Source organism: Rhinolophus hipposideros (genome assembly GCF_964194185.1).
Source record: "Rhinolophus hipposideros genome assembly, chromosome: 5".
NCBI lineage: Eukaryota > Metazoa > Chordata > Mammalia > Chiroptera > Rhinolophidae > Rhinolophus > Rhinolophus hipposideros.
Window position 1 is genome coordinate 38,742,461 of NC_138051.1, and position 25,005 is coordinate 38,767,465.

General features: G+C 44.1%; 1 protein-coding gene across 4 annotated transcripts in view; it reads left to right on the plus strand.

Moving 5' to 3' along the window:
* The window catches only part of MAPKBP1 (mitogen-activated protein kinase binding protein 1), a 51,398-nt gene that overhangs the window by 4,309 nt on the left and 22,084 nt on the right, over positions 1-25,005 (plus strand). For all 4 annotated transcript variants that reach the window (XM_081050163.1, XM_081050160.1, XM_081050161.1 and 1 more), the window contains exon 3: positions 21,061-21,152. In XM_081050163.1, the coding sequence (XP_080906289.1) occupies positions 21,061-21,152 (92 nt within the window). The remainder of the gene's footprint in view (positions 1-21,060; positions 21,153-25,005) is intronic.

A 25,005-nucleotide genomic window follows, 5' to 3' on the forward strand; every position in this document is an offset into this window, starting at 1 on the left:
TAATTAGTTCTCATGTTCTACCCTCCACTTTTTTTTCTCTCCCCCCCCCCCCCAATTTTTCTCCTGTCTGATTGTATGGTGGTACTTTGAGCCTTTTAACATGTAGCTCTAGGAAGAGTTTGTGTAGGTGAGTTTCGTGGAGGAGAAAAAACTGGCAGCAGTCTAATTTCAACTTTTGCTCAGTGTTTGAGCCCAGATATTACTATTGAGACACTTTAATCTGCCTGTTTTGTTGTGGGGAAACATTCATTTTTAAAACATTTATGGATCATTGGCTCTAGATTGATTGCTCTCCCTTGAGGCAGGAGGGCAGTAGGGCAGGAGGCAGGAGGCAGGAAGGCAGTAAGACATGTGTATGACTACCTGTGCAACATTTAAAAAACACAGATTACTGGACTCCATGGAATCAGAACGTCTGGGGGTAGAGTTTTGCAGTTGTGTATATATCAGGTTCCACCAGAAGCCCAATGCTGGGTTATAAACCCCTGGCTTAAGTGCTAGGACCCTGAAATACATTGGCTTCACACCTCAGTCCTCGCTGAGACTTCTTCAGAATATATAACGCTAGCTCAGTAAGTGTACCCTTCTCCTTGAGTAGTTTTTCAAAAATTTTTTTTTATTTTTCAATTACAGTTGATGTACAATATTATATTAGTTTCAAGTGTGCATCATAGTAATTAGACATTTACATAACTTATGAAGTGATCCCCCTGATAAGTCTAGTACCCATCTGACATCACACATAGTTATTATAATACTATTTACCATATTCCCGGTGCTGTTTTACATCCCCGTGACTGTTTTTATAACTGGGAATTTGTACATCTTAATCCCTTCACCTTTTTCACTGATCATCCTAACTCCCCTCCCATCTGGCAATCATCAATTTTTTCTCTTTATCTTAGAGTTTGTTTCTGCTTTGTTTGTTCATTTATTTTTTAGATTCCACATGTAAGTGAAATCATACGGTTTTTGTCTTTTTCTGTCTGACTTATTTCATTTAGTTAAATACCCTCTAGGTCCATGCATGTTGTCGCAAATGGCAAGATTTTATTTTTTAAATTTATGGACACTTAGGTTGCTTCTATATCTTGGCTATTGTAACAAATGCTGCAGTGAACATAGGGGTGCATATATCTTTGAATTAGTGTTTGGGATTTCTCCGGATAAATACCCAGAAGTGGAATTGCTGGGTCATATGGTATTTCTATTTTTAATTTTTGAGGAACCTCCATACTGTTTTCCATAGTATCTGCACCAATTTATAATCCCACCAACAGTATGCAGGGGTTCCCTTTTCTCTACATCCTTGCCAACACTTGTTTGTTGATTTATTGATGGTAGCCATTCTGACAGGTGTGAGGTGATCCCTCACTGTGGTTTTAATTTCTATTTCCCTGATGATTAGTGATGTTGAGTACCTTTTATATATCTATTGGCCATTTGTATGTCCTCTTTGAAGAAGGGTCTATTCAGGTTCTCTGCCCATTTTTAAATCAGATTATTTGGGTTTTTTTTGATGTTAAGTTGTATGAATTCCTTATATATTTTGGATATTAACCCCTTATTGGATGTATCATTGGCAAATATCTTCTTCCATTCAGTAGGTTGTCTTTTCTGTTGTTGATAGTTTCCTTTGCTGTGCAAAAACTTCAATTTGATGTAGTCCTGTTTGTTTATTTTTTCTTTTGTTTCCCTTGTATGAGGAGACATTCCCAAAAAATACTAGTAAGAGCAATGTCAGAGAATTTATTGCCTATGTTTTCTTTCAGGAGTTTTATGGTTTTGGGTCTTACATTTAAGTATTTGATCCATTTTGAGTTTATTCTTCTATATGGTGTAAGAAAGTGAACTAGTTCCTTTTTTTTTTTTTTTTTTAAGGAGGGCGCAGCTCACAGTGGCCCATGTGGGAATCAAACCGGCAACCTTGGTGTTATTAGCACTACGCTCTAACCAACTGAGCTAACCGGCCACCCTGAATTAGTTTCAGTCTTTTGCACATAACTGTCCAATTTTCTCAACACTATTTATTGAAGAGACTGTCTTTACCCCAGTGTGTATCCTTGCCTCCTTTGTCATAGATTAATTGACCATACAGGCATGGGTTTATTTCTGGGCTCTCTGTTCTGTTCCGTTGATCTATGTGTCTGTTTTTATGACATTACCATGCTGTTTTGATTGCTATAGCCTTGTAGTATAGTTTGCTATCAGGTAGCATGATAACCTCCAACTTTGTTCTTCTTTCTCAAGATCGCTTTGGCTGTTTGGGGTCTTTTTTGGTTCCATAGAAATTTTAGGATTATTTGTTCTACTTCTGTGAAAAATGCTGTGGTATTTTGATGGGGATTACATTGACTATATAGATTGCTTTGGGTGGAATGGGTATTTTAACAATGTTCATTCTTCCCATCCATGAGCATGATATATCCTTCCATTTATTTGTATCTTCTTCAGTTTGTTTCTTCAGTGTCTTATTTTTTCCAAGTACAGGTCTTTTACCTCCTTGGTTAAATTTATTCTTAGGTATTTTTCCTTGAGAAGTTTTTTTTATCTCCACTGTGTCTTCTAGACTGATTGCTCTGTAAACTGCTGTCAGGTATAGAACTAAGAGAACAATCCTGTTGTAGAGTTAGATATGAGGAGCTGGTCATTGCCTTACTAAGATTGGTCAGCAGGAATTTCCTCTGTGGGCAGGAGTAGGAAACGTGATAATAATATATCCCTGAGTCCTGGCCAGTTTTTTATGTCACTGTTTCACTATCTACTTCCATTGGGACTCATAAAACACACTCTCTGGGTCCCCCACCTAGGATAGGTGACCAAGGGTAGAGGCCCCTGTGGCCAATGGCCTTGCCCCTTACTGGCCTTTGTGAGTTAACTTTGGCAAGTTCTTGTTGAGTTTTCTGTCTCTGATGTATTCTTCAATTAAGGCTTGTGAAGTGTCTTAAGATCCTCAGAACAGATGGTGTACAATCAAAAGTATAAGGTGTTGTCTTGGGTTTGTTCCTTTGATCTTTATTTCATTTCTCCTTCCAGTGCCTGCAGCTGCCCTCAGCCTTCAAAGTGATTCTTACTGGAGAGAGAAGACTCTTCTCTCCCCAGCCAAACACAAATAGCCTGTCCTCTTCAGGCTCTAAGTTGTCTTGCAAAGCCTTCCCTCATCTACTTGGCCTTACTGTTTCAGAGTCTATAATAACAGCACTACTGCTTTCTAAGTTGCGTTTCCCTCTCGCAGCTTGCGCTTTGGGGCAAGTTTCCCCTACTGGATCAGTTTGAGTCATTGTCTTATTTCCTGCCAGTATTTTGAATATCTTTGGGACCATTGATATTTCTCTGAGTTCACTTCTCTCTTCCCTCTGTCACCTGTGTGTTTTCATTTCTTGACTAATGAAGACACACTGGTAGATGAGATGCTTCAGCCTGACCTCTGTAACCTGTCCATCAACGCTGAGTCTGAAGTTGGGCTTGTGACTGTTATCACTGTCTCTTTTTTGGGAAAAAAAGTCTAGGGCTTGAAAGTTATTCAAACCGGGAACGTGGTCTGTCCCACTATAGTCTCAGAGTATAGTTCTCAGAGTTGGTTTTACTTCACGTCCAGACTGCAGTGTTGATAAGAAAAAAGACTAGTGTGTTTCAGTAGGATTTGTTATATTATATATTACGCTCCCGTTGCTACAGGCTAAGCCTCTCCTCTGGGCTCCATGTTTAATGCAGGACAAGGCTAGGTTTTTTGTCAGTACCCTTTACGTTAACTCTCAGTAAAGGTGTGGATGAGAGCTGCCCACCTGCTTGGAAGTTTACTGAATTAAATCCACATTGTGGGTCTTACTTTAACTTCTGTTACCTCTTAAAATTAAAGAGTGGTTGGGGGAAGGCAAGAAATAAAGTGAGTATGGCAGACTAGGCAGTGTGGATCCTTAGGGTTGGTGTTTTTGAGTGTTCAGATTTGTCAAATCTTGGTTTCCTTCCTCCCAACCGTTATATCAGCAAGTCCGCGGTGCTTCTTAATTGGCCACCGCATTTTCTTTTGGTTTTGAGGGACCTTTAGAAGGAGTTCACAGTCTGGATATCTCTCTCCTCTGAGACTTTCGGGAGTAAATTCCACCCCCTGTCATTATATCACGTGGGATGTTTGTGATGCTTTTTTGTTGCTTCCCTCGTCTATAAAACAACCTTTTTTTAAGACGAGATTTCTAAGTTTATATACCTTTTTTCTCCCCCTAAAACTAGAAGGAAATTGAAGATGTTTTCCCTTCCCTGCCCCTTCACTTCTAGTTGAGATTTAAATTTATTTGAAGAACTTTAGAACAACATTTTGTGAAACCACATCGCTGATTTTCCTTCCACTTTGTCAAATTCTCTTTTGGAGGAATCCTGAGAATGGGATTTTTCTTAGGTTCTTCTGGATTTGAACATTGCTTCTCATTCATGTTTCAATTTCTGACTTCCTTTCATATCTCTTGTCAGTCTGAGATCTGTGACCATAAGTTACTTACGGTCATTTTCCCTTCATTTTAGCTGACTCCATTAAAAGTGCTGGCACTTCAAAACAAAACTTCAAAAAACCTATGAAATATAACAGACATAGAAAAGTTTACGAAATATAATAATATGATATTATATTGTGAATAATTATAAAATGATTGCCTGTGTAGCCACCGCCCAAATCGAGAACTAGAACACTGCAAGGTGGTGGTGGTTTCTGAAGGATGTGATCTAATATGGCATGAAAGTGAATGAGGGTGGAGGTGAAGTTTTCGTCTTATGTAATTAGGATGATTTCATTTTTAAAAATTAAAATGCCTAAGGACTTGATCCTATTTGTTCTTCTAGTTTTTGAGTTTCTTCTTGTTCTATTCATAGATTTGTGCCACTTGACATGCTTACTGGCATCACCCCTTTCCAACCTTTGTTGGCCCTTATCTTACTTTCCCAACAATAATACTAGAAATAATCATATTTGTAGTGGTAATAATGACTAACGTTTATTGAGCTTTTGCTATGTAGGGGTTAAGCATTTTACGTATATTATCTCATGTGTAGCTCATTGCACCACCCTACTGTACATAGTGCTATCCGCCTTCTGTAGATGAGGAAATTGGTGCTAAGAGAGGTAGGGGAGTAGCTGGTGGTTACATAGCCAGTAGGTGGCTTAGCGTTCTTAACCCTAAGGCCCACACCTAAACTTTGTTCTGTTCTCCTCCCAGGGGGTCTTCGTGTGCAAAACATGGCACTGAGCACAGAAGTGTGCCCAGTCTTGCTGTAGCCAGGAGTCACATCCTGTATTCAGCTTGGAAAAAGGCAGTACCTTAAGAAATACACTTTTCCTCTGACATTCCCCATAAAAGTTAATGTCATGAATTTCGCAGCCATCATGCAGTCACCCTGGTCCCTCGACATCTTTGTTCCTCTTCCCATCCCCAACTCCAGATTTCCTGAACTGGTATCCCTCCTCTCTCCCTGTGCTACTGTGGTTCCGGGGGGTACGTGGATGTCAGGTCGACAGGGTGCAGCTGCATGGTTCCAGATGACCATAAACCACAAGCAGTTACTGCTTCTCCCTTGGGTTTGGAGAGAGGTGTTGGTTGTTTGTACGTAGGTATCATAGGGCTTAAACGGTTAGTTGGCAGTTGATTGTGTAGCTCACACTCCCGACTGCTTGCTAGCGCTGCCTGCCCACGTTTCTCCCTTTTTACCTCGGTATTCTACCTCTTTGGTATCCCCATAGCTGTCCCTTTCCACAACAGACTTGACCTTTGACACTGTGGAGGGTGTCGAGTTAAAATGCCTGTTTGCTGTGAAAAACACCTGGATCGAAATTGCCCCATGCGAGGACTGATGTCTGTGGTGACAGCTGGGGTTCAGTGAACGTGAATCGGAGCAAATCTGAGGTCACTGGCCACACTGAGTTTGTTTGACTGGGCAGGCTGCAGGGTTGCTAAGTTCCTTGAGCAAATGTCTTGCCTCCTCACCTGATCTCAAATTTGTCTTGTGGGTTCCCCCCACTGTCTGAAAGCACAGCGTTCCGATGAAACCTTTCGTAAGCCGAAATGGCATAACGCAAAGAAGCAATGACTATGAATTTATATAGAAAAACTTTTGAGTGTGCTCAGACCCCCCAAATAGCCTACCAGATCATACCAAATAACACATAAAACCCCAGATAACACTAACGTCAAAGCGTTGCCCCTCTCGCTGTTCGGGGTGCATGCTGCCTGTTATTGCAGCTCATGCAGAATAAACATTGAATGCTATTTTCGCTTTTCACCTTTTTTTGTACAAGTGAAAATACTCTTAGGATTTCTTTCAGGTTAGTGAAAACAGGTACTAATGTAGGTCTTTCATAAAAGTGGAGAGGTGTAAAGTGAGCTTTCAAAAAGTGGGAGGTTCCCACTTTTGATTTCTTTCCTCCAGTAGGCAACAGTGATAGCTTTATAGGTGCGAAAGCATGGGATTTTAATGCACACTTTCCGGCAGCTGACGCAGTTAGTCCTGAGGAGGGGAAGCCCCAAAGCTGTGGATTGGCTGGAGGGCAGCCCTTGGACCATCTGGACGGTGGGGCAGGAGTTCAGAGCATGTCCAGAAACCCTGGCCCCTACCACCTCTCAGCTACTACTGCCTTGGAGAAAAGTAAGCAGCTGCTTATAAGGACTAAACATGAACCCGGCAGCCTATAGGCCTGCCTCCATTACCCTGACACTCATTGGTCAGCTTCTATTTGGGAAAGCACAGTATCTGCAAACTGGGATTGTTCTCATAGGATACCGTGACCTGCGGCTGGCTTTTCTAAACACGTCCTTTCTCCTTAGGATGTCCTTCCTTCCCCAGGCTGCTTTGGTCTGTCTTGTGAGGCCTCCACAGCAGCTGTTGCAGACTTTCCCTCATAGCAAACCCTGAACTGGCTAGTGAACAGGGCTTCTAAGAGTTAGTGGGTGGAGGTGAGAGGCAGTAGTAGTTATGTCGACTAAGGTTCAGATTCAGGTCCACCCTGGGGCTCTGCATTTTGACCAATTTCTCAAGTGATGCCGTGTTGCTCTTCCCTGGGCCATACGTTGAGTAGCCAGGCGAGAGAGAGAGAGAGAGAGGAGAGAGAGAGAGAGAGAGAGAGAGAGAGAGAGAGAGAGAGGGGGAGGGGGAGGGGGAGGGGGAGGGGGAGGGGGAGGGGGAGGGGGAGGGGGAGGGGGAGGGGGAGGGGGGAGGGGGAGGGGGAGGGGGAGGGGGAGGGGGACAGAGAGAGAGAGAGAGAGAGAGAGAGAGAGAGATGCGAGGCTGGCTTCTCTCTCATTTGTAAAATTGGAATATTGATGGCTTCTTCCCGGGGCGGTTGTGAGGATCACATGAGATTTAATGAATGTGAAAACACTTTGTAAGGTCTAAATAAGTTTACAGCTATTAAGGGGTTGCTAATATTATCAGGGTAGAATACCCAGTAATTTTCTTGTAATTTGCTGGCAAGATTTTATTCCTTAAAGTTTCAGTTAGTGAGCAGTCCTTTTTTGCAGGTTCATCCTTTTCTATTTCAACATTTAATCATCTTCCTTGTGCAGCTTTTTCTTGTGACCTATCTTCTAGCTTGTATCAACAATACTTTACTGACCAAAGGAAGGCTTAGCAAATAACATTTACTAGTCCTAGACCTTCCTTTCAGACTAAAGGCAGTGTGAAAACGTGTTAATTTTATAACCCATTGTTTTAAGTTTCTAATGTTGTGATGAGAGTGAAGTATTCTATTTAAATAAGTTTTGCTTAAAGAAAATATATGTGAAGATGTGAGGCAATAAGTACACTCATACCCTTAGACGTACATTGATCCAACCTTCTTAGAAGACAATTGGGTAATATCCATTAGAAGAAAAATATACATATTCGTATCTTTTGATCTGCCAGTCATCATTCTGGTATCTTATTCTCTGCAAACATTCACACCACACAGAAGTGTATATAACTGATTTTTCGGGTGGGAGGGTGTTTTCACAGTAGTGAAATCTATGAAGTCATTCAAGTAGCCATCAATAGGGGATTGATGCACATCCATAAAATAAAGTACCCTGTACTTGCTGAAAAGAATGTTGTCAATCTATAGGTACTGACGTTAAAGGGTATGCAAGATAGAGTAAGTGACAAAAAGTAAACTGCATAACAGTTTTTTATGTTAATGATTATGTGTATTTTTGTTAAAACATACATGTTTAACATACACATAAAAAAAGTGGGGCTGTAAATACCAAACTTTTATTAATATTGGTTACCTCAGGGAGGGATAGTTGATGATGGTGGACCTTCACTACCTACATTTCTATATTTCTATAAATTTGAAAATTTTTATGAGTTTGTGTTATTTTTGTAAGTAGAAAAAATAAAAGATAAAAAGTCTCTTCACTTTGAACTTGTGTATTTCATATTTAAATCTAAAAGATTTATATTTTAAAATCTTATTAAAGCAGTTACACACAAATGTTTCTGAAATATATAATAAACTTTTTTTTAAAGTAACACTAGCACAAAATATTTTCTCACAAATTCATCCTTCACTTGTTGAATTTAAAATAATTCATTTCTAATGTCTTCAAAAATATGTCCTTGGTTAGCTTTGATAAAGTATTTTTTGATACTTTCTGAAGTACATGTGCTTTCTGAAAAGATTTTTTACACAGGTAATATGGAGAGGCATAATGAAGAAAATAAGTCATTCAGAATTTCAACATCCAGAATAACTATTCATAGCCATATCCCTTTATGATTATAAAGGACAGGTAAAGCTCTTTTTAAACAACAGTATTGTCACTTTTATAAAAAAATATTCTCTCTCACCTTTTTGGACTTACTCTTTAATTATAATTGGTCAGATTAGTGCAGAGCCAGGCATGCATGTATTTACTAAAGTTAGGGATAAAGCCGTTTTGTTTGTAATCATTTAAGGCACATGGATTATTCCTTCCCCATTCCTCCTGGAAAGGCATCAAAATCCTGCTTCCGACTCCAACTTCTAGGGCTGTCACTGAAGATGGAGAATTCTCTAAGAGGTTAAAGAACTTACTAATTAAGATGACCCAAAGAGTATTCACAAATATTTTTGATATATTAAAAACGGATTCAACAAATACACATTAAACACTGGGCCTTGTGCTATAAACAGGGAGTTGTATGAGATATGGCCTCTGCCTTCCAGGAGATTATGGACTAGTAAGAGAGATAAGACAGATCCATAAAGAACTTCTGTACAAAGTACTAAGTACCACATGCCGTGTGAAGGATGCAAATTAAGTGCTGCTATAAGAATACCAAGGAGAGAGGAATCATTTCTGGCAAGAGTGATCACAGAAAAAATCAAAAGGGATGTGATATTTAGGCTGGTCCTTGAAGGAAAGGTCGGATTTCTGTAGCGGACAGAGGTGGCTGGAAGGGAAGGGCATTCCGGGTAGAAAAAGAATATTAACTAAAGCCCTGAAGCTCCTTTCCAGAACAATGAATAATCCAGATTGACAAAGGCACATGATTCATATAGGTGAGTAGTAGGAAATAGAATTAGAAGACAGGTAGGTAGGGCCCGCTGGCAGAGAACTTTGGCTGCTAGGCTAAGATATAATTTATTTAGTTGGCAGTAAGGAGCCACTGGAGGAGTTTTTGAGCAGGGGAGGCACGTGATCAAAGCTCTGCCGTGGAAAGATTATGCTGATGGGTTGCGGGAGGGGAGGCCAGGGTGTACAGGAAGGAGGTTGAGTAGAAAGCCATGGCTGTATCCTGGAATGTGATGCTGAAGGCGTAAAGTGCGGTGTTGACATTAGGAATGGAAAGGAAGGGAGCATTTTATAGAGAATAACAAGTTGAAACCTTCCTTCTTCCCATGGTGTCTCATGGCGCAAGTTGGCATGATTGCAAGGGCACTAAGAGTCCTCCCCACTCTCCTTTTTGTCTCAGAACCCACAGTCACTTTGCACACTTCGTCTAGATAAGGAACAGTTAGTGCTCTCTCTGGTTACAAAGTTTGGAAACCAAGAGATTAAGAAAACTGAGCCATGTAGAATTGGTGAATAAGGAGGAATTAGACCCTTCTTGATGATCAGACTTTTAGCCCATAAAGCATTGTGGTGCTGTGCTTCCTGCAGGGAGGGGAAAAATGTCCCCCTTATTCTGGTGGCTTCAGTTGCGATCTCTCCTACCCTTACCTTTCCAGCAATGCAGAGAAAGGGGGGCTGGACGGGCCTGCTCTGTCCCAGGCACTGTTATTAAAGCTGTTCTTTGGACTTGCGTCACACTGATGGTTGTATTATGAATCAGTGCTTTAGCTAGAGGCCCTTCTTCCCACCCCTCTGGTCTGAGGTCTGATGCCCTCCATCTGCATACAAAATCAGATTATCGGGCTTTGACACTGTGATGTCAGTTGCCTTGGAAACGTGTCAGCTGTCCATATTGACTGCGAATGCTAGTGCCAGCTGGATATGGGCAAGTTCTGACCATGTGGGATACTCTGGCATTGAAAAATCCTCCATTCCTCTTTCTCTGTAACCATCTCATTGCGGAAAGGTCAGAACCCATTTCTTAGACCCATTTTAGCTACTGATTAGGCCTGCCAATTTTTTTTTAAAAACATTAAAGCTAGCAGGAGAGAACCCTCTTGGCCCTTTACTTCATCCTGTGCCCTCATCCTCTTACCATGTTTCTCAGACCTGTCCCTGTTGGCTCCAGAAAAGCACGGTGACTTCCCCATGTGCCCTTTCAGAAACTGTAACATTCTGGTGGTTTGGGAGAATCTGAACTCCCTCCTCAGGTCTCCATGGTTTCTGGACCCAGACAGAACTGGGTCTACATCCTGGTTCTTCCACTCCACCACTTACCTGACTCCACCGCTTACCTGACTCCTTCCTCTATAAAATGGAGATAATACTAGTCCTTCATAAAGTTGTCAAGGAGTCAGTGAGATCATCTTGTAAAGTGTGTAGCACAGTTCTTGGCACAGAATACATACACGTTCAGTAAATGATAGCTATTGTCACTGTCGAGCCTCTCTGCACACACCCCTTCGGTACCCACAGATCTGGCTATTCTTGTAAGAATGCTAGGAACATTGTTTTCTCCTTGGTCTCAAGAATGGCTGAAATTGGGAAACAAAAAGGCAAATGCATTCATTTAATAGTTCCCTACCTGATTTATCATGAGAACCACCGGATATTCTTGACCCCTGTTATTGTATCTGTTGATTGGGAATCTTTTGAGGCAGGGTATGGGGAAGGGATAGAACTACTATCTGAAAACATGTGTTAAGTCCCTGAGTAATTCTACTGACAGGCCAAGATTGGGAACCTTTGTTCTCTAGTCTCCAGGGGCTTATGGCTAGAGGATCTCTAAGGTCACCTCCTCCTGGGCAGTGGCAGATTTACCTTCGTTAGAAGCTGAGGCTATTTTAATCTCTGTACCAGAGCATTGGCTCACTTCCAGCTAATTCTGAACTCTACGCGAGGGAGTCTGGTTTTTGTGTCATATTGGAAGTTATTTGTTTCTGGGAGCTTTCAAGGTATAGACAACAGAACTGTAAATCAGTCAGACAGGGTGGAGACCAGGAGCAGAGACCAGAGGCCAGGTCTGTTCCACAGTCTTGGAGTGGCCACCGTGTCTCTTCCAGCCTCTGACCAGATGACACTTTGGATTTTAAAGAGCAGGAGTGAGTGAACTTGGGCATGACACCCACCTCCCCCATTCTCCTCCCCAGGCCAGTCCCTGGGTCTCTGCCCAGCTGGCTAAGTCTCTGCACAAAGCCTGCTGGCCCTTGGGCTTCCTCTGTGGCTTTTGCATAAGTGGTAATTCTCAGAATCTGGTGGAGAATTTGCTTTGTGAGATTGCAGTATAGCGTGTGGGCAAGAAACAAGCATAGTTATTCTTAAACTGCAGGAAGGGAGGGAAAGGCGGAGAGTGCTCTGCCTTGGACAGGTCTGACATGCTTGTTTATAGAAACAGCAGCAAGCCCATGGTTTGGCTGGAATGACTTACAACTCAGGTATTTATAACTTGTATTGAGTGGGATTGAGGAGTGGAGAAAGGGAGAAGGAGGAAGAAAGAAACTGGTGGCAACCAAACATGACAACAAAAACAGAGATCGGCTTCCTCCCAGTTGTTGGGGTTTCTTTTACCAGTTTGAGGTCAGCTAAATCCTAGATGGCCCTAGCCTTTGGCCCTCGCCTCTTAGTTTCCTCTCTCAAGGGAGCAGCTGCTCCCTTGCCATGGCACACTCCCCGTAGTAGCCCCTCACACTAAGAAAGGAAGAGCAAAGCCAAACCACTTATGCCACGGGCGCAAGCCAGAAGCCCTTCTTGAGCAGTGACATTGTCTTGGATCCACAAACTGAATCTTTCCTTCGCTTATGCTTCTCTATCCTGTGGACTGATCCCGGTCTAGGGATGAGAGAGAGATAGAGACAGACAGGCAGACAGACAGACACACCAGAAAAGCTTAGAAGGCCCTGCTCAGAGTTCCTGGGATCTTGGGTTAGGGGTCTGCGATCGCTTGGAACCCTGAGCTGTGCCACCTGAGTTGCAGATGGCGCTGGACTCGGGCGAGTCTTTTTCTTGCCTCCTTCTCTTACTTCTTTTTAGCACTTTCATTGACTGTCCCTTCCTTCTGGGAAGTCTCCGCTTCACTGGCTTCCTGGTTTTCCTCCTCCCTTTCTAAATGCCTGGCGTCTCATCTTCTCCATACTCTAAAAATAGGTATTCCCCATGGTTCTATCCTCAGCCTCTCTCTCCCTTCCCTCCGTCTTCTCCCGTCTCGTTAGACTTTTGGGGGTGGTTTTCACCTGCCCGTGAACAACCCTCAGGTACCTATTTTCAGTCCTGACCTCTCTGCCGAGCATTCATTCCTTGCTTACGTTGTTCAATTGAATGTTCTGTGGTTCCTACTAAATATTAGATTCAACACGTCTGAAACAGACGTCATTGACGCTCATTCTTCCTCCTGTGTCTAGACCTTGGTCCTTTCTCTGATGATGGCACCATTTCTTTTCATGGCACCACCTTATTCCCTGTTTTTTGAGGTTCAAAGTTTGAGTCTTCTCTCTTTTTCCTCCAGAGTTCGTACAGTGCCCGGTCTTGCCAGTTCCGTTGGTTTTGTCACCTTTGAATCCATCATTTCTTTTCTATTCCTCCTACCTTCATGACTTCTCACCTGAACTATTGTACCAGCCTGCCGATTGGGGTGCCTGTTGGATGTCTTATATACGTCATCACCAACACAGGTTTGATTGTGTCCCTGGCTCAACACCCTTTCGTGGCTTCCCAGGCATACAGAGGACCCCCGACTTCGTTAAGCATTCAGTGCCTCTCCTGACTTAATCTCCTACACCATCTTTGCTCACCTGCTTTGTTATTTCCTTCTGCCAAACTTTTGGTCATACAGCTTCTTCTACTGAGAATTCCTTTTCTCTCTGTGTCTTCCTGTCAAAATCCTCACTGTGAGGCCCAGGTCAAATACCATCTCACCCTCCAAGAAAGCTTTGTTGTTTCCCTTTCCTGGTCCTGTTCAGAAATAATCTCTCTTCCTCCTCTTTGAACACTCTGTATCTTTCTCATGACCCTCGTCACGTGCTGGATGGCTTTGGAGTATGTGGTTCATCTTCCCTGATAGATGTTGAGTGTGGAGGGTGGAGTCTACATTCTTTACCTTAGGATCCCCCACAGCCTCCGAAGTGGCTACTAAACTTTTTTTTAGAACAACTCGCATTAAGAAATACATGTTACATTGTGACCCAGTACACACAGACACACACACACACACACACACACACTCCCGAAGTTTCATGATCAATATTTATCTTGACCACATGTCATAAGATCTGTTTTTGTTCTATTTATTCATTACCCACTAAATCAATTTCAGGTCTCATTAATAGGCTGCAATCTGCATTTGGAAAATACTGTTCTCTTTAGTGTGAATGAATAGTACTATCTATTGCCTCTGAGCCACCTGTTTTTTCCATCTCCTTTAATGAGAGCCAGAAGAGCACTTAAACAGTTGGCTTTATTCTTACTTTCTCTCTCTTGGGAATAGGCTATTATGAAGTTATCCCTTTATCTCATTATAGTGAGGGATAATTTTGCTTTCCTTCTTTCTCTCAAGAGGATACAATACTGCCCTGACTAGTGCATGCTGGGAGTGGTGAGTATTCAAGCCCTCCTTTGCAGTATACCTGTTGTAATTCTGCCCTCCTGCAGCCTTGCTTCCAGGGAAAGATGACACCTTCTTCAGGTTGGTATAGGCTTTCCTCTATCTCATCACTCTCCACCTGCCAAAGCAAAGGCTGGGTCACAACTTGATTATTCTTCTTGCTTTTGGGCTGTGTTTCCGATGTGGAGGAGGTCACCATAAAGTACAAAGTGAATGCTTTCTTCTTAGTTCACTTCTACATGAAGCAATATTCTTAGAACTGTGGATGTACCGTGTTTCCTCGAAAATAAGACCGAGCTGGATAATCAGCTCTAATGCGTCTTTTGGAGCAAACATTAATATAAGACCCGGTATTATATTATATTTATTATATTGTATTGTATTATTATTATATTATATTATATTATGATCTGGTCTTACAGTAAAATAAAACTGGGTCTTATATTAATTTTTGCTCCAGAAGATGCATTAGAGCTGATTGTCGGGCTGGGTCTTATTTTTGGGGAAACAGGGTTTTGGGGTGCTAGCTACCTACAGCAGTTGTGTCCCAAGTCACTGGCCATAATCAGTTATCTGAATTAGTGTGTCTTTTGAGCTATGTTTCATTGGCATTTGGGTCATGAGGGTTTGGAGCTGAATTTCCTGGGCCTCATCCCAGACTTTGAGGGTAACTATTTTCCCATAGGGCCTCTTCCCTGCCTCTGTTTTCTCAAATGACGCTTGAGGCCAGAACTCTCATACGAGTGGGCTTGCTTCCTTAAGTGGAAAGATGCTGTAGTATTCAGGAGGGGCTAGGTCATTGATTCTCAAAGTGTGGTCTGAGAATCCCCTGCATCCCAAAACCTTTTAGAGGACCTATGGATCTTCCCTTTCCAATTATGTATCCAAATGAGGCCAGATTTTATTCATCTTCAACTATAGTAACATCACAACAGCTTGAGGGCAGATGCAGATATGAAAATTCAGCTGTTTTCTGTTGAGCCAGACATGAAAGAGATTTGCAAACATATTAAACAATGTCACTTCACTAAATTTTTTTTGGAAAACGGTTATTTTTTTTTAAAGGTGTAAAAGTGGTATGTTAACATATAATGGGGTTTATTGTTATTTTTAAATGAATTAACAAATATATTTAAATATTTCCATGATAATTTCTCATGTAGTAAATACTGATAGATATAACTTGTATGAACAACAGTATTTCGGGGTCCTTGATGATTTCTAAGAGTGTACCAAGAGAAGAAACTAAAGACTGTAACAGGCCAAACAGTGTGAAAATCACTGGGCTGGGTCATGCTATGGTAACAAATCACCTCAAAATCTCCCTGACTTAACAGGTGGTTTCTTTTTTTTTTTTAATTTTATTGGGGAACAGTGTTTCTCGGGGGCCCGTCAGCTCCAAGTCGTTGGTTGTTCTTTCAATCTAGTTGTGGAGGGCGCAGCCCACTGGCCCACGTGGGAATCGAACCGGCAACCCTGTAACCCAGAGACTGCGCTCTAACCAACTGAGCCATCCGGCCTCCCTAGTTTACTTCTGAGCCATCCGACCTCCCCAGTTTACTTCTTGTTCATGCTTATGTTCAGTGTGGGTCAGCACTGGGGTTCTGATGATCAGAGTTCCTCAGGGATGCCGGCTGAGGGAGCCCCATCTCCCCACTTGCTGCCATGCTGAGCAGTCAGAAGAAGGTGTAGCACAGTCCTTGAAAGCTTCCACTGGGAGTGGCTGGTCAGAGCATCATAAAAATGTGCAGCCTTATAAGCGCTTAAGTGAGAAAACGAAATCAAATAAAAACACGTATTTAGTTCTTCGTACCTTTCCCCCCACGTTGCTGGGTCAGTGAGTGTCAGTGAAATGGCTTGAGGGTAAAGAACAAACTGAGGGATGTGAATGATAGGAGGCTATTGCTCGTGAGGTGCCAAGCCCCACACTACATCCTGGACCAAAGCTTTTCTCTCTCTCCCTTTTGTATTACTAGTTTCAGGTGTACAAGACAACATAACGATTAGACATTTACACCCCTCACAAAGTGATAACCCCACAAGACCCATTGTTGTTACAATTCCATTGACTATATTCCCTATGCTGTACTGTACATCCCATGACTATATGTATATATTGTAATTATAGTTGACATTCAATATTATTCTATTCTAATTCCAGCCTGTCTCTTCTTTTAATATTTACTGTGCAGTATTTAAGACATAGAATAAAGACATATGGAATATTAGCGTGAACAATTATGTGTCCACCATCAGCTTCAGAAACAAAACGTTACCTGTTCCATTAAGCTCCCTTTGTTTCGTGCTTGTTCTCATCTGAATGTGTCTTTCTACAACCACCAGTTTTAGGTACTTTGTGAAGAGCAACTGTACTGGCCCGAAATACCCCCGTTTTCCTGGGCTTCTCATGTCTGCTCTTTCCCTGTTTCTGAAGCCTCTGCCATGCATTCATTTATTCATCGGATATTTATCAAGTGCCCATTGTGTGCCTGGCACTATTTAAAGTGCTAAGGATACATCAGCGAGGGATAACAATTTAGATCTTGCCCTCATGGAGCTTGTCTTCTGATGGAGAAGACAGGTCATAAGTATGTGGACAGAGATATAATCACTGTCAGGACACACTACCTGACTTTTTAAGTGCTGTGAAGAAACATAAAGCAGGGTGAGGTGGGTCTAGAGGAATAGCAGAAAAGCAAGCCTGGAAAGGCTCCTCCGAGGAGACCTTTTCATGAAGACCTCAGTCATTCAGCTGTGTGAATAGCTGAGGTAAGAGCATTTTAGTCCAGGGAATAGCAGATGCAAAGGACCTGAGGCTAGAATCTTCTCCAGGTGCTCGAGGCAGCCTGGGAGGTTGGGGCGGGGTAAGTGAGAAGGGACGGTGGAGAAAATGAGGTCAGATAGGTAGCCAGAGGCCAGATGATTTAAGGCCTTGTAAACGGGGTAAAACATCTGGATTTGAACTTAAGGGTGGGAAGTCATTGGAGGGTTTTGAGCAGAGTAATGATTGATTTCATGTATATTTTAGAACAACCACTGGCCTGTCAAGTTGGAGAAAGACTCTAGGGGGCAAGGCCTAAAGCAGAGAGAACACAGAATTACAGCCACAGTCCAAGGGAGAAATAATAGTGGCTTGAACTAAGTGGCGTCTTGGTAAATGTTTACAGGCTCTCTGAGGGGAAAAAAAGGACCCTGATTTGTAGTGCTTGCCGATTGCCATGGTGTAAGTACTGCCACCTTGGTGATTTCAAACTACTACCGTGCTGTCATTGAATGTGGAGGTGGGAAAAGCTGTGCCCAGTGTCAGCTCTCACGAGCCAGTGCAAACCGGCTCCAGCGCACCACTGCTGGAGCTTGGGGTGCATTTAGCCTGTGGTGTGTTTACAGGGACGGTCCCAGTTTGTCTCCATTTTCTAGGGTAGATGGAAACGATAACATGTTTTTGGAAAGAGGATATGGAGAAGATTATGAGAGGGAGAGAGTCAGTTTATAAAGTCCATCGTTCCAGAGCCTTCAAAATAAGCCTAGATGTTGGAGGCCCTGCAGGAGCTCTGAATTCTCAGATCCTTTGAAAGTGGAGCTCAGCCCAAAACCTCCCTGCAAACAGGAAGCTGGTTTGAGTTAGAACATAAAATAAAAACCAGCTGATGCCCCTGAATGTTTTTCCCCTCCTTTTCCCCCTCCACAGAGCCAAAGGAAACTGCCGTTTTTTCCTTGGATAGCTGCTCAGAAAGCCAGAAAAAGCCAAAAACCATAAATCCTTTGAAAAGAAGCCAAGTTTTGAGCGTAGGCAAACTCCTGCCTGTGGGGTTTCCTAGCCCGGATGTCTGCACACTGCTGAGAGTCCTAGGAGGAAAGTGACTGGGGAATGCAAAGGTGCCAGAGAGCGGAGCCTGAAACCCAGGCCGCTGGAGAAAGATGTTCTGTACTAGGGTTTCTCCAACTGTAGCTTCCAGCCGCTTTGTAGGTCATGAAAGCAATAAAGTGGGCCATGACCAGAATTATTATTTAATGAACTAGAATACAATAAAAATAGAGTATCACATTACAATTATATACATTACTACATGCAATAAGAGTACGTATTGTTTTGTGATACTTTTATTTCAATTGTATGCGCATGCACACGCATACATGTGTGGTACAGACTGGGTCATGATATAAGATGTGTCTCTTACTGTGGATCGTGGTCAAAAACGTTTGATAAACACTGGCCTTCCTCCCCGCCCCCCCCCCATGGTTAAAATACCTTAGACCTGTACCTTATTTTCACTCAATTTTTTTTTCCTTTTTAATTTCAGGTGTACAAACCAGTGTCTTTAGGGCCTGAGTTAACTCACTTCTCCTTCCTGCTTTAGGCTGCTGTTGAAACGTCCAGGCTGGTTTCAGAATTAATTCTCCGCACAGCTGGATCACCTACCCACAAAACACCTACCCAAATTCCGGTCAGAGGGAAGGCAAGCGGGGAATCCGTAGGCTAGTCTTTAATTCTTTGAGACCAAAGCTGAAGCAAAGGGAGGGATTAGTGCACATTTGAACCCGAAGATTTGTCCGAAATCAGATTAGCCTGAGGAGAAGAGGAGTGGAGTAACCTTTTAGCTCACTGCACTTGATTTTGTGACCTTTTCCGTCTGTGTGGCTAATGTGGCCTCAGACTCCGCTCTGCCATGGGCATTTGGTGTGGCAGGAATATTCCTGAGCACCCTTCCCCCTGGAATAGCCAGCTGCCGGGTGCCAGGAGAGAGTGGTGCCTTGAACTGAGTGTCCCTCGTACTTCCCCAGGGTTATTTTGTGCTCTCCTGCCAGTGCCTGGTGACTGGGTGCCAGGTGGGTCATTAAACCGAGAAAAAGTATAGAAGGAGGCATCATTTAGGGCACCCTATCGAGAATGTATTGAGGGTCCATGTCTCCATCAGGAAGGACGTTGGTATTTAAGGAGAATGTAACTACCATGCCTCCCAGTGCTTCGACAAAACCTCAGATGTGTGGCCTTCTGGCCAAGCACCTGCAATTTCATATTGTTGGAGCGATCATTGTATCCCTGGGGCCTGCCGCTTTCTAGAAGTTTGCTGTGGCTGACCCAAGGAAGAAGGCATACGCAGATTTCTACAGAAATTATGATTCCATGATTTTGAGGAGATGAGGAAGGCTGGTACCCTTCAGAGTGCGAAGTGATTTCAGAGTGTAAAGAATTACTTTGGGTTGACTTCCATGGACGTTTGTCACTGACCTGTGTTCCTGAACTATGAAACATGAGTATTTGGGCTAAGGAATAGTTTCTCTTGATAAATAAACAATTAACTAATTTAAAAAAAAGAACGTATTGAGTAGACTAAAGTTAGTTTATTCCACACTAGGTTTTGTGCCTCAGATAGGCTCAAGGGTTACTGGCAAGTTTGGTGTTTGCCAAGTGGCTCTGGGTTGGTATGGTTCCCTGTTGCTAAAGTGCTTCTCTGCGAGTAGACCGAGAGAATTGCCGGTCCACATCCCCAAGAAGCTCAGAAAACTCTTGGGGACCTTTCTGAGAAATAGGTTTTCACTGTGTTCCAGGAGACTTATTTTGGTCTTTGGCAACCAGAGGGCATTTCTTTCCAATCTAATTCAAACTGAAATGGTCCTTGGAGATAAGAATTTAAACAGGCCCTCTAGGAGCACTTTGAATTCTCCAGCTGGGACACTAAGAGAGAAGGAGTGATCCTAAAACTACCCTAATTGATTCTGGGCTTCCCCACTCTAGAAACTGGCCTGGACTAGGCATAGACCAGCCTGCCGCAGGTATGAACACCTAGGAAGTGTTTCTGGCCCACGGCGCCCTCCTAGGACCTCTGAGACTCTCTTAGCAGAGTGCGGTCTGGCCTGTTTACATGGCCATTCTGAATTCAGAAGCCCCTTGCTCTGAGCCAGCGAAAACCAAGGACATCCCTGAAGAGGGCCAGTGCAGGGAGTCCAGACAGTATTAGAGGAGACTGGACCTGGAGTGACGAGCAAGACGTCTGTAGCAGAGGATGAGGCTGAGTGACAAGCAGGAAGTTACAGAGCAGTCTGAGTCTCACATGGCATCATCTGGCAGAAAGACCAGTAAACGATGTGGGCACCCGGGGGGTGGGGGCTGCAGATGGGGCACGGGGTTGGGGGGTGGTGGCAACCCTAGTGATGATGAGAGTGATGGCGAATATCTTGTGTGGCCGTCTCCTCTCAGGATCTCTGAGCACTTTACACATGTTTCCTTTTCATCTCTGTGGGAGTTGTGGTTTGATAATAATAATTAGAGTCCTCTGAGCATCTGTGCTTTGCAAAACACAGCATTAAGCCATGTTTCTGCCTCCTAGGCTTGCAGTCTGTATGAACTGGCAGACATATGGGGGGCGGGGGGCGGGGTGGAGTCCTCTGATGGAGGAGAAGAACGTGATGGAATGCATAGATCAGGGATATTATTAGTCACCTAATTGATACCTAACATTCTTCTGGCATTTGGGAGATCAGAGTGGCCTTTCTTTTCATGCCTGCCAAGGCACGAAGATCAGTGACCTGCCCTGAGAGTTATCCACCCAAGAGCCCCAGTCTGGGGACTCAAAGCTTTATCTTGTAAACAGAGCCTTCCTGGGGCGGGGGGAGGGAGTGCTTTTTCCTCTGTGGTCATGAGCAGAGCTTTCACCCCTTCATTTTCTTTCCCATGGTACCAGCATATTGAGGCCGCTTGAAAGCCAGCGATGCCCACTGGCTTTTCCTGTGTGATCAAGGCGCCTGTGGCCAGAAGAGAACCTGGAAAAGTCAGTAGCTCGTTGTCCTGCAGACAGAGTGTCAGGAGAGCGGTCAGCACTGCAGGATGGTCCCGAGAACCTTCAGCATCTCCTTCCCAACCCTACTCTGTCCATAACATGCCACTTCTCTGTCTTGCTCTAACAGGTGACCTTGGAGAAGGTGCTTGGAATAACAGTGTCTGGAGGCAGAGGGCTTGCCTGTGACCCCCGATCCGGTTTAGTTGCCTACCCAGCTGGGTAAGTGCCTTGGAAGAGGTCTTATTGCACGAGACTTTATAGCCATGCTAAACCAGTTGGGGTGGGCAGGGGTTTTCTGGTATCTTCTGGGAGATACATCTAGATGAATGTTTTGGTGTCAAGGCCAGGTGCAGGCTCTGGCTTTGTGGCTAGCCACTCCCATCCACGCATATTCATTGACACTTTATATTATATGCAGCTCCCAGTACCTATCTTCTAGTTATTTTTAAAAACAGCTTTATTGAGATGTAATTTGTATACCACACAATTTGCCTATTTAAAATGCACAATTCAATAGTTTTCAGTTTATCCACAGAGTAGTGCAGCCATCACAATCAATCTGAGAACATTTTCATTACCCTAAAAAGAAACCCCATACCCATTTCTGCCCAAGATCTGCAGCTTTAGGCAACTACTAATCTATATTCCGTCTCTATAGATTTGCCTATTTTGGACATGTCATATAAATGGAATCATAGAATATTTGGCCTTTTGTGACTGGCTTTTTTTGTATTTAGCATAATGATTTCAAGGTTCATAGATGTAGCAGATATCAGCTTCATTCCTTTTTATGGTTGAATAGCATTTGATTGTTTGGATACCCCACATTTTATTTATTCATTAGTTGATGGCCATTTGGGTTGTTTCCACTTCTTTGGCTGCTCTAAACATTTGTCTACTCACTTTGAGAGATGTTAGCACCATGGCAGTAGGTTTCTTTAGGCGTCTGTAGACGTGTTTCCTTTGGAGGCTTGGGGCCCCGGCTGCCTCTGGTTCTCTGTCAGCCTCTGTTCCTTGCTGCTGGGCACAGGAACATGAAGATGGGAGGCTGCTGCTCTGCCACTCTTCCCCCACCCTCGGCTTGGGAATACCCGAGTTCCCCAGTCTGAATTCCGCAATAGCTCATGTCGGTTTTATATCTGATGTATGATTTTCTTCGTTTTATCATCTCATCAAAAAAGCTACTTTATCAAGAACTTATTCTGTACCAGGCACTTTGTTAAGCATTTTGCAGGAATTATTTAATACTCAGAGCAACGTTAGGTTGATAATATTATCATCCTATATTTTAGAAACTAAAATCCAAAGAGGTGAAGCAGTTTGCGCACAGCTAGGTCACACAGCTAGTGTCTGCACTGGGTTTCAACTCAAGTAGTCTGACTGCAGAGCTCTTACTTTTTAAATAATAACTAGAAAGTCTGGGAGCACCAGACTTTATTAAAAGCTGTTTTCCCCCTAAGCTGTCCACCTGCCATTTGAATGAGAAGAGCCCAAATTATGGACATCTCAGTCTATGCCAGGGAGACTCTGCCTTGGGATTCTGGGGTCAGTGTCTCTTCTGAGTGGCCCTGTGGCATTTGATGTTTGGGGGGGACGCTGTGGGCGCTGCACTGGCTTTACCCTGCAGAGGCTGAGCTGGCCTCCTTCTCCCACCTCCCACCCCAGAAGCAAGTTGATGAATGACTTCTGCTGCTGGGTGCTCTGCTCAGCCTGCCTCAGGGGAATTCCACTCTGCCTCTTTGCTTGCCTCTGCCTGGGAAAGCCAGGTTCCTTCTTGTTGGAGGTGAGGCTGGAGCTGGCTAGGAAAGGCCCGGGCTGCTGCCTAGTGCATGCTGAGCCCTGTGTCCCTGCTCCGGGATGGTGGAGCCCTGTGCCCCCTCTCTTCCCTACATGCCCCGAACCCCAGGCCTGGCGCCTCTAAGGGTGTGTGCTTCTCTTTACGGGCAGGTCCCAGCCTGGCTCATGTGCCTGCAAGTCATTCTGCTTCCAGGTGTTGGATGGAAGCTTCCTTGCTGGCACCTTCGGTAGATTTTCTCAATGTGCTTGTTTGGGCCAGCCCTGGGCAGTGCCCCGATCTACTCCCTAACCTTTTGGTTTCCTAGAATTTGAAGTTCTCTCTTTGCGAACGGTCCCTTTCCGGCTGTCTTTGTTTTTGCTTTGTGTGAGAGCTCCCTGATGTGCCTCTGGAATATCTGGGGGCCACCAGTCTGTGTGAGCCAAGCAGGCTCTGTCCCTCCCTCCTTCCTCTACTCCTATCTGGTGATCCTAACCCCACCCCCACCCCCACTCTCTTGTTCCTACTGAGCTTGTTGATCTGGGAGCAGCTCAGGTATCCTAGAAACAAGAAGAGAAACAAAGCTCAGAAAATTCTCCCAGAGGCCTAGAGGCAAACATCAAACCAAAACAAAGTTTTCTGAAAGGAAATGAAACAGCTCAGGGAGGGTGGGGTGGAGGGGAATATGTGTCAGGCAGAGGTGGCTGGAAGCCTCTGGGCAGACCCCTGAGTTTTTAGGCTCCCACATCTCTTCTGCAGAGTTCTCCCCACTAAGCCCACCTCTCACCTGTCACACTGTAAGTCCCTCTGCCCTAGGAGCCCAGGCTGGTCTCCAGAGAGCCTCTTTGAGGGCTTCAGTTTAGTTGAACACCCATAACTGACATGGGCCCCTTCCCTAGCTGGCTTGGTAGAGGATTCAGGGGCTTTAGGGCTCAGCACAGCCCCTGTTGCTACTGTGGAGCCAGTCAGTTCTGAGATGGGGTTTCTCTGGAGCCCTAATAGCAGGGCCTGGCCTGAATGCTATGGGCAGAGTCGCTGTCGGAGTGGGAGCTGTCCTGAAAGCTGACTGGCCCCATCTGGCCACAGAGAGGAGACCTTTTGGTTGCTTTAACTCAGGAGGAGGAAGGGAAACCCAGCTCTCCCGAGGAGGCCCTCCATTTCCTCAGCCCATGTTGGAATTTATGCTGAGATCCCCAGATCCAAAGCACTAGACTGGGTGTACAGCCACAGAATCTCCTCCTGAACTGTGTTCTAGTGACATCTGAGCTGAAGGAGCACAGAGCTGCCTTCTTACTCTGCCCATGTGGGGTTTTGCCAGGGAGTATGTGGGGCTGTGGAGAGACCGGGTGAACCTGAGAGAAAAGGAAGCGGGACTTCCCTGATGGGCATGAATCACAGGCAGGGGCACTCACAAGCATCCACCCCCTCAGTGCCTTTTCTCCTAGTTTCCCTGCAGATCTCACACCTGAAAGCTGGGCCCCTAAGTTCTTCCCCTCTCGTTCCCGAGACAGTCATTCATTTGTTCAGCAGGTATTTGTCAAAAACCTGCGCTGGGCCAGGCATTGTTCCAGGCACAGGGTATAAAGGGTGAAGAAGACAGATGGAGTCACTCCTTTGGTGGGGTTTAGGTTCAAGAAGGACAAGCAAACCATGTAAACAAATAAATGGGCGAGGTAATATCAGAGAGTGATAAGTCTTCTGAAGAAAATAAAACCAGACAAGAATCAACATGTGAAGATCTGACATCAAAGTGTTCCAGGTGGAGGAAACCTCAAGTGCAAAGATTCCAAGGAAAGGAGGAATAAATTCACTTGTTGGAGGAGCAAAACAGTGGCCGGGGTGGCGAGGCCATAGTGAGTGAGAGGGAGGCTTGGACACTGCCACTGGAACCCGGCTCGGAAGTCTTGCCGCTCACAGAGATTCTCTTCTTGTCCTGGAAGAAAATACATTTAGAGTTTAGAGTCCACAGAGAGCAGTGTACTGGTAGCTGTATGCCAGTGGCCATGCTATTCACTGGGTTATTACCAAGTCTTTCTCATGCCTTTAGGACAGGAGGCTCATAAAATGTCCCAGCAACAGAGAAGCCAATGGGTCTCATGGCCTCGCCTCAGTGGGTTACTTATTTGGAACACTTTGGAGTCTAGGTATGTAAAGAAGACCATGACCGAGGATGCCCTAGGAAACATCCTAGACGCATTATCTCTTAGAATAATTAAGGCCATAAGATTCCCCTTTAAGGGTGAGTCTGGAGGGGCAGTTTGTGATTCCACACCTGGGTGAGGACCCCATGAGTTACTG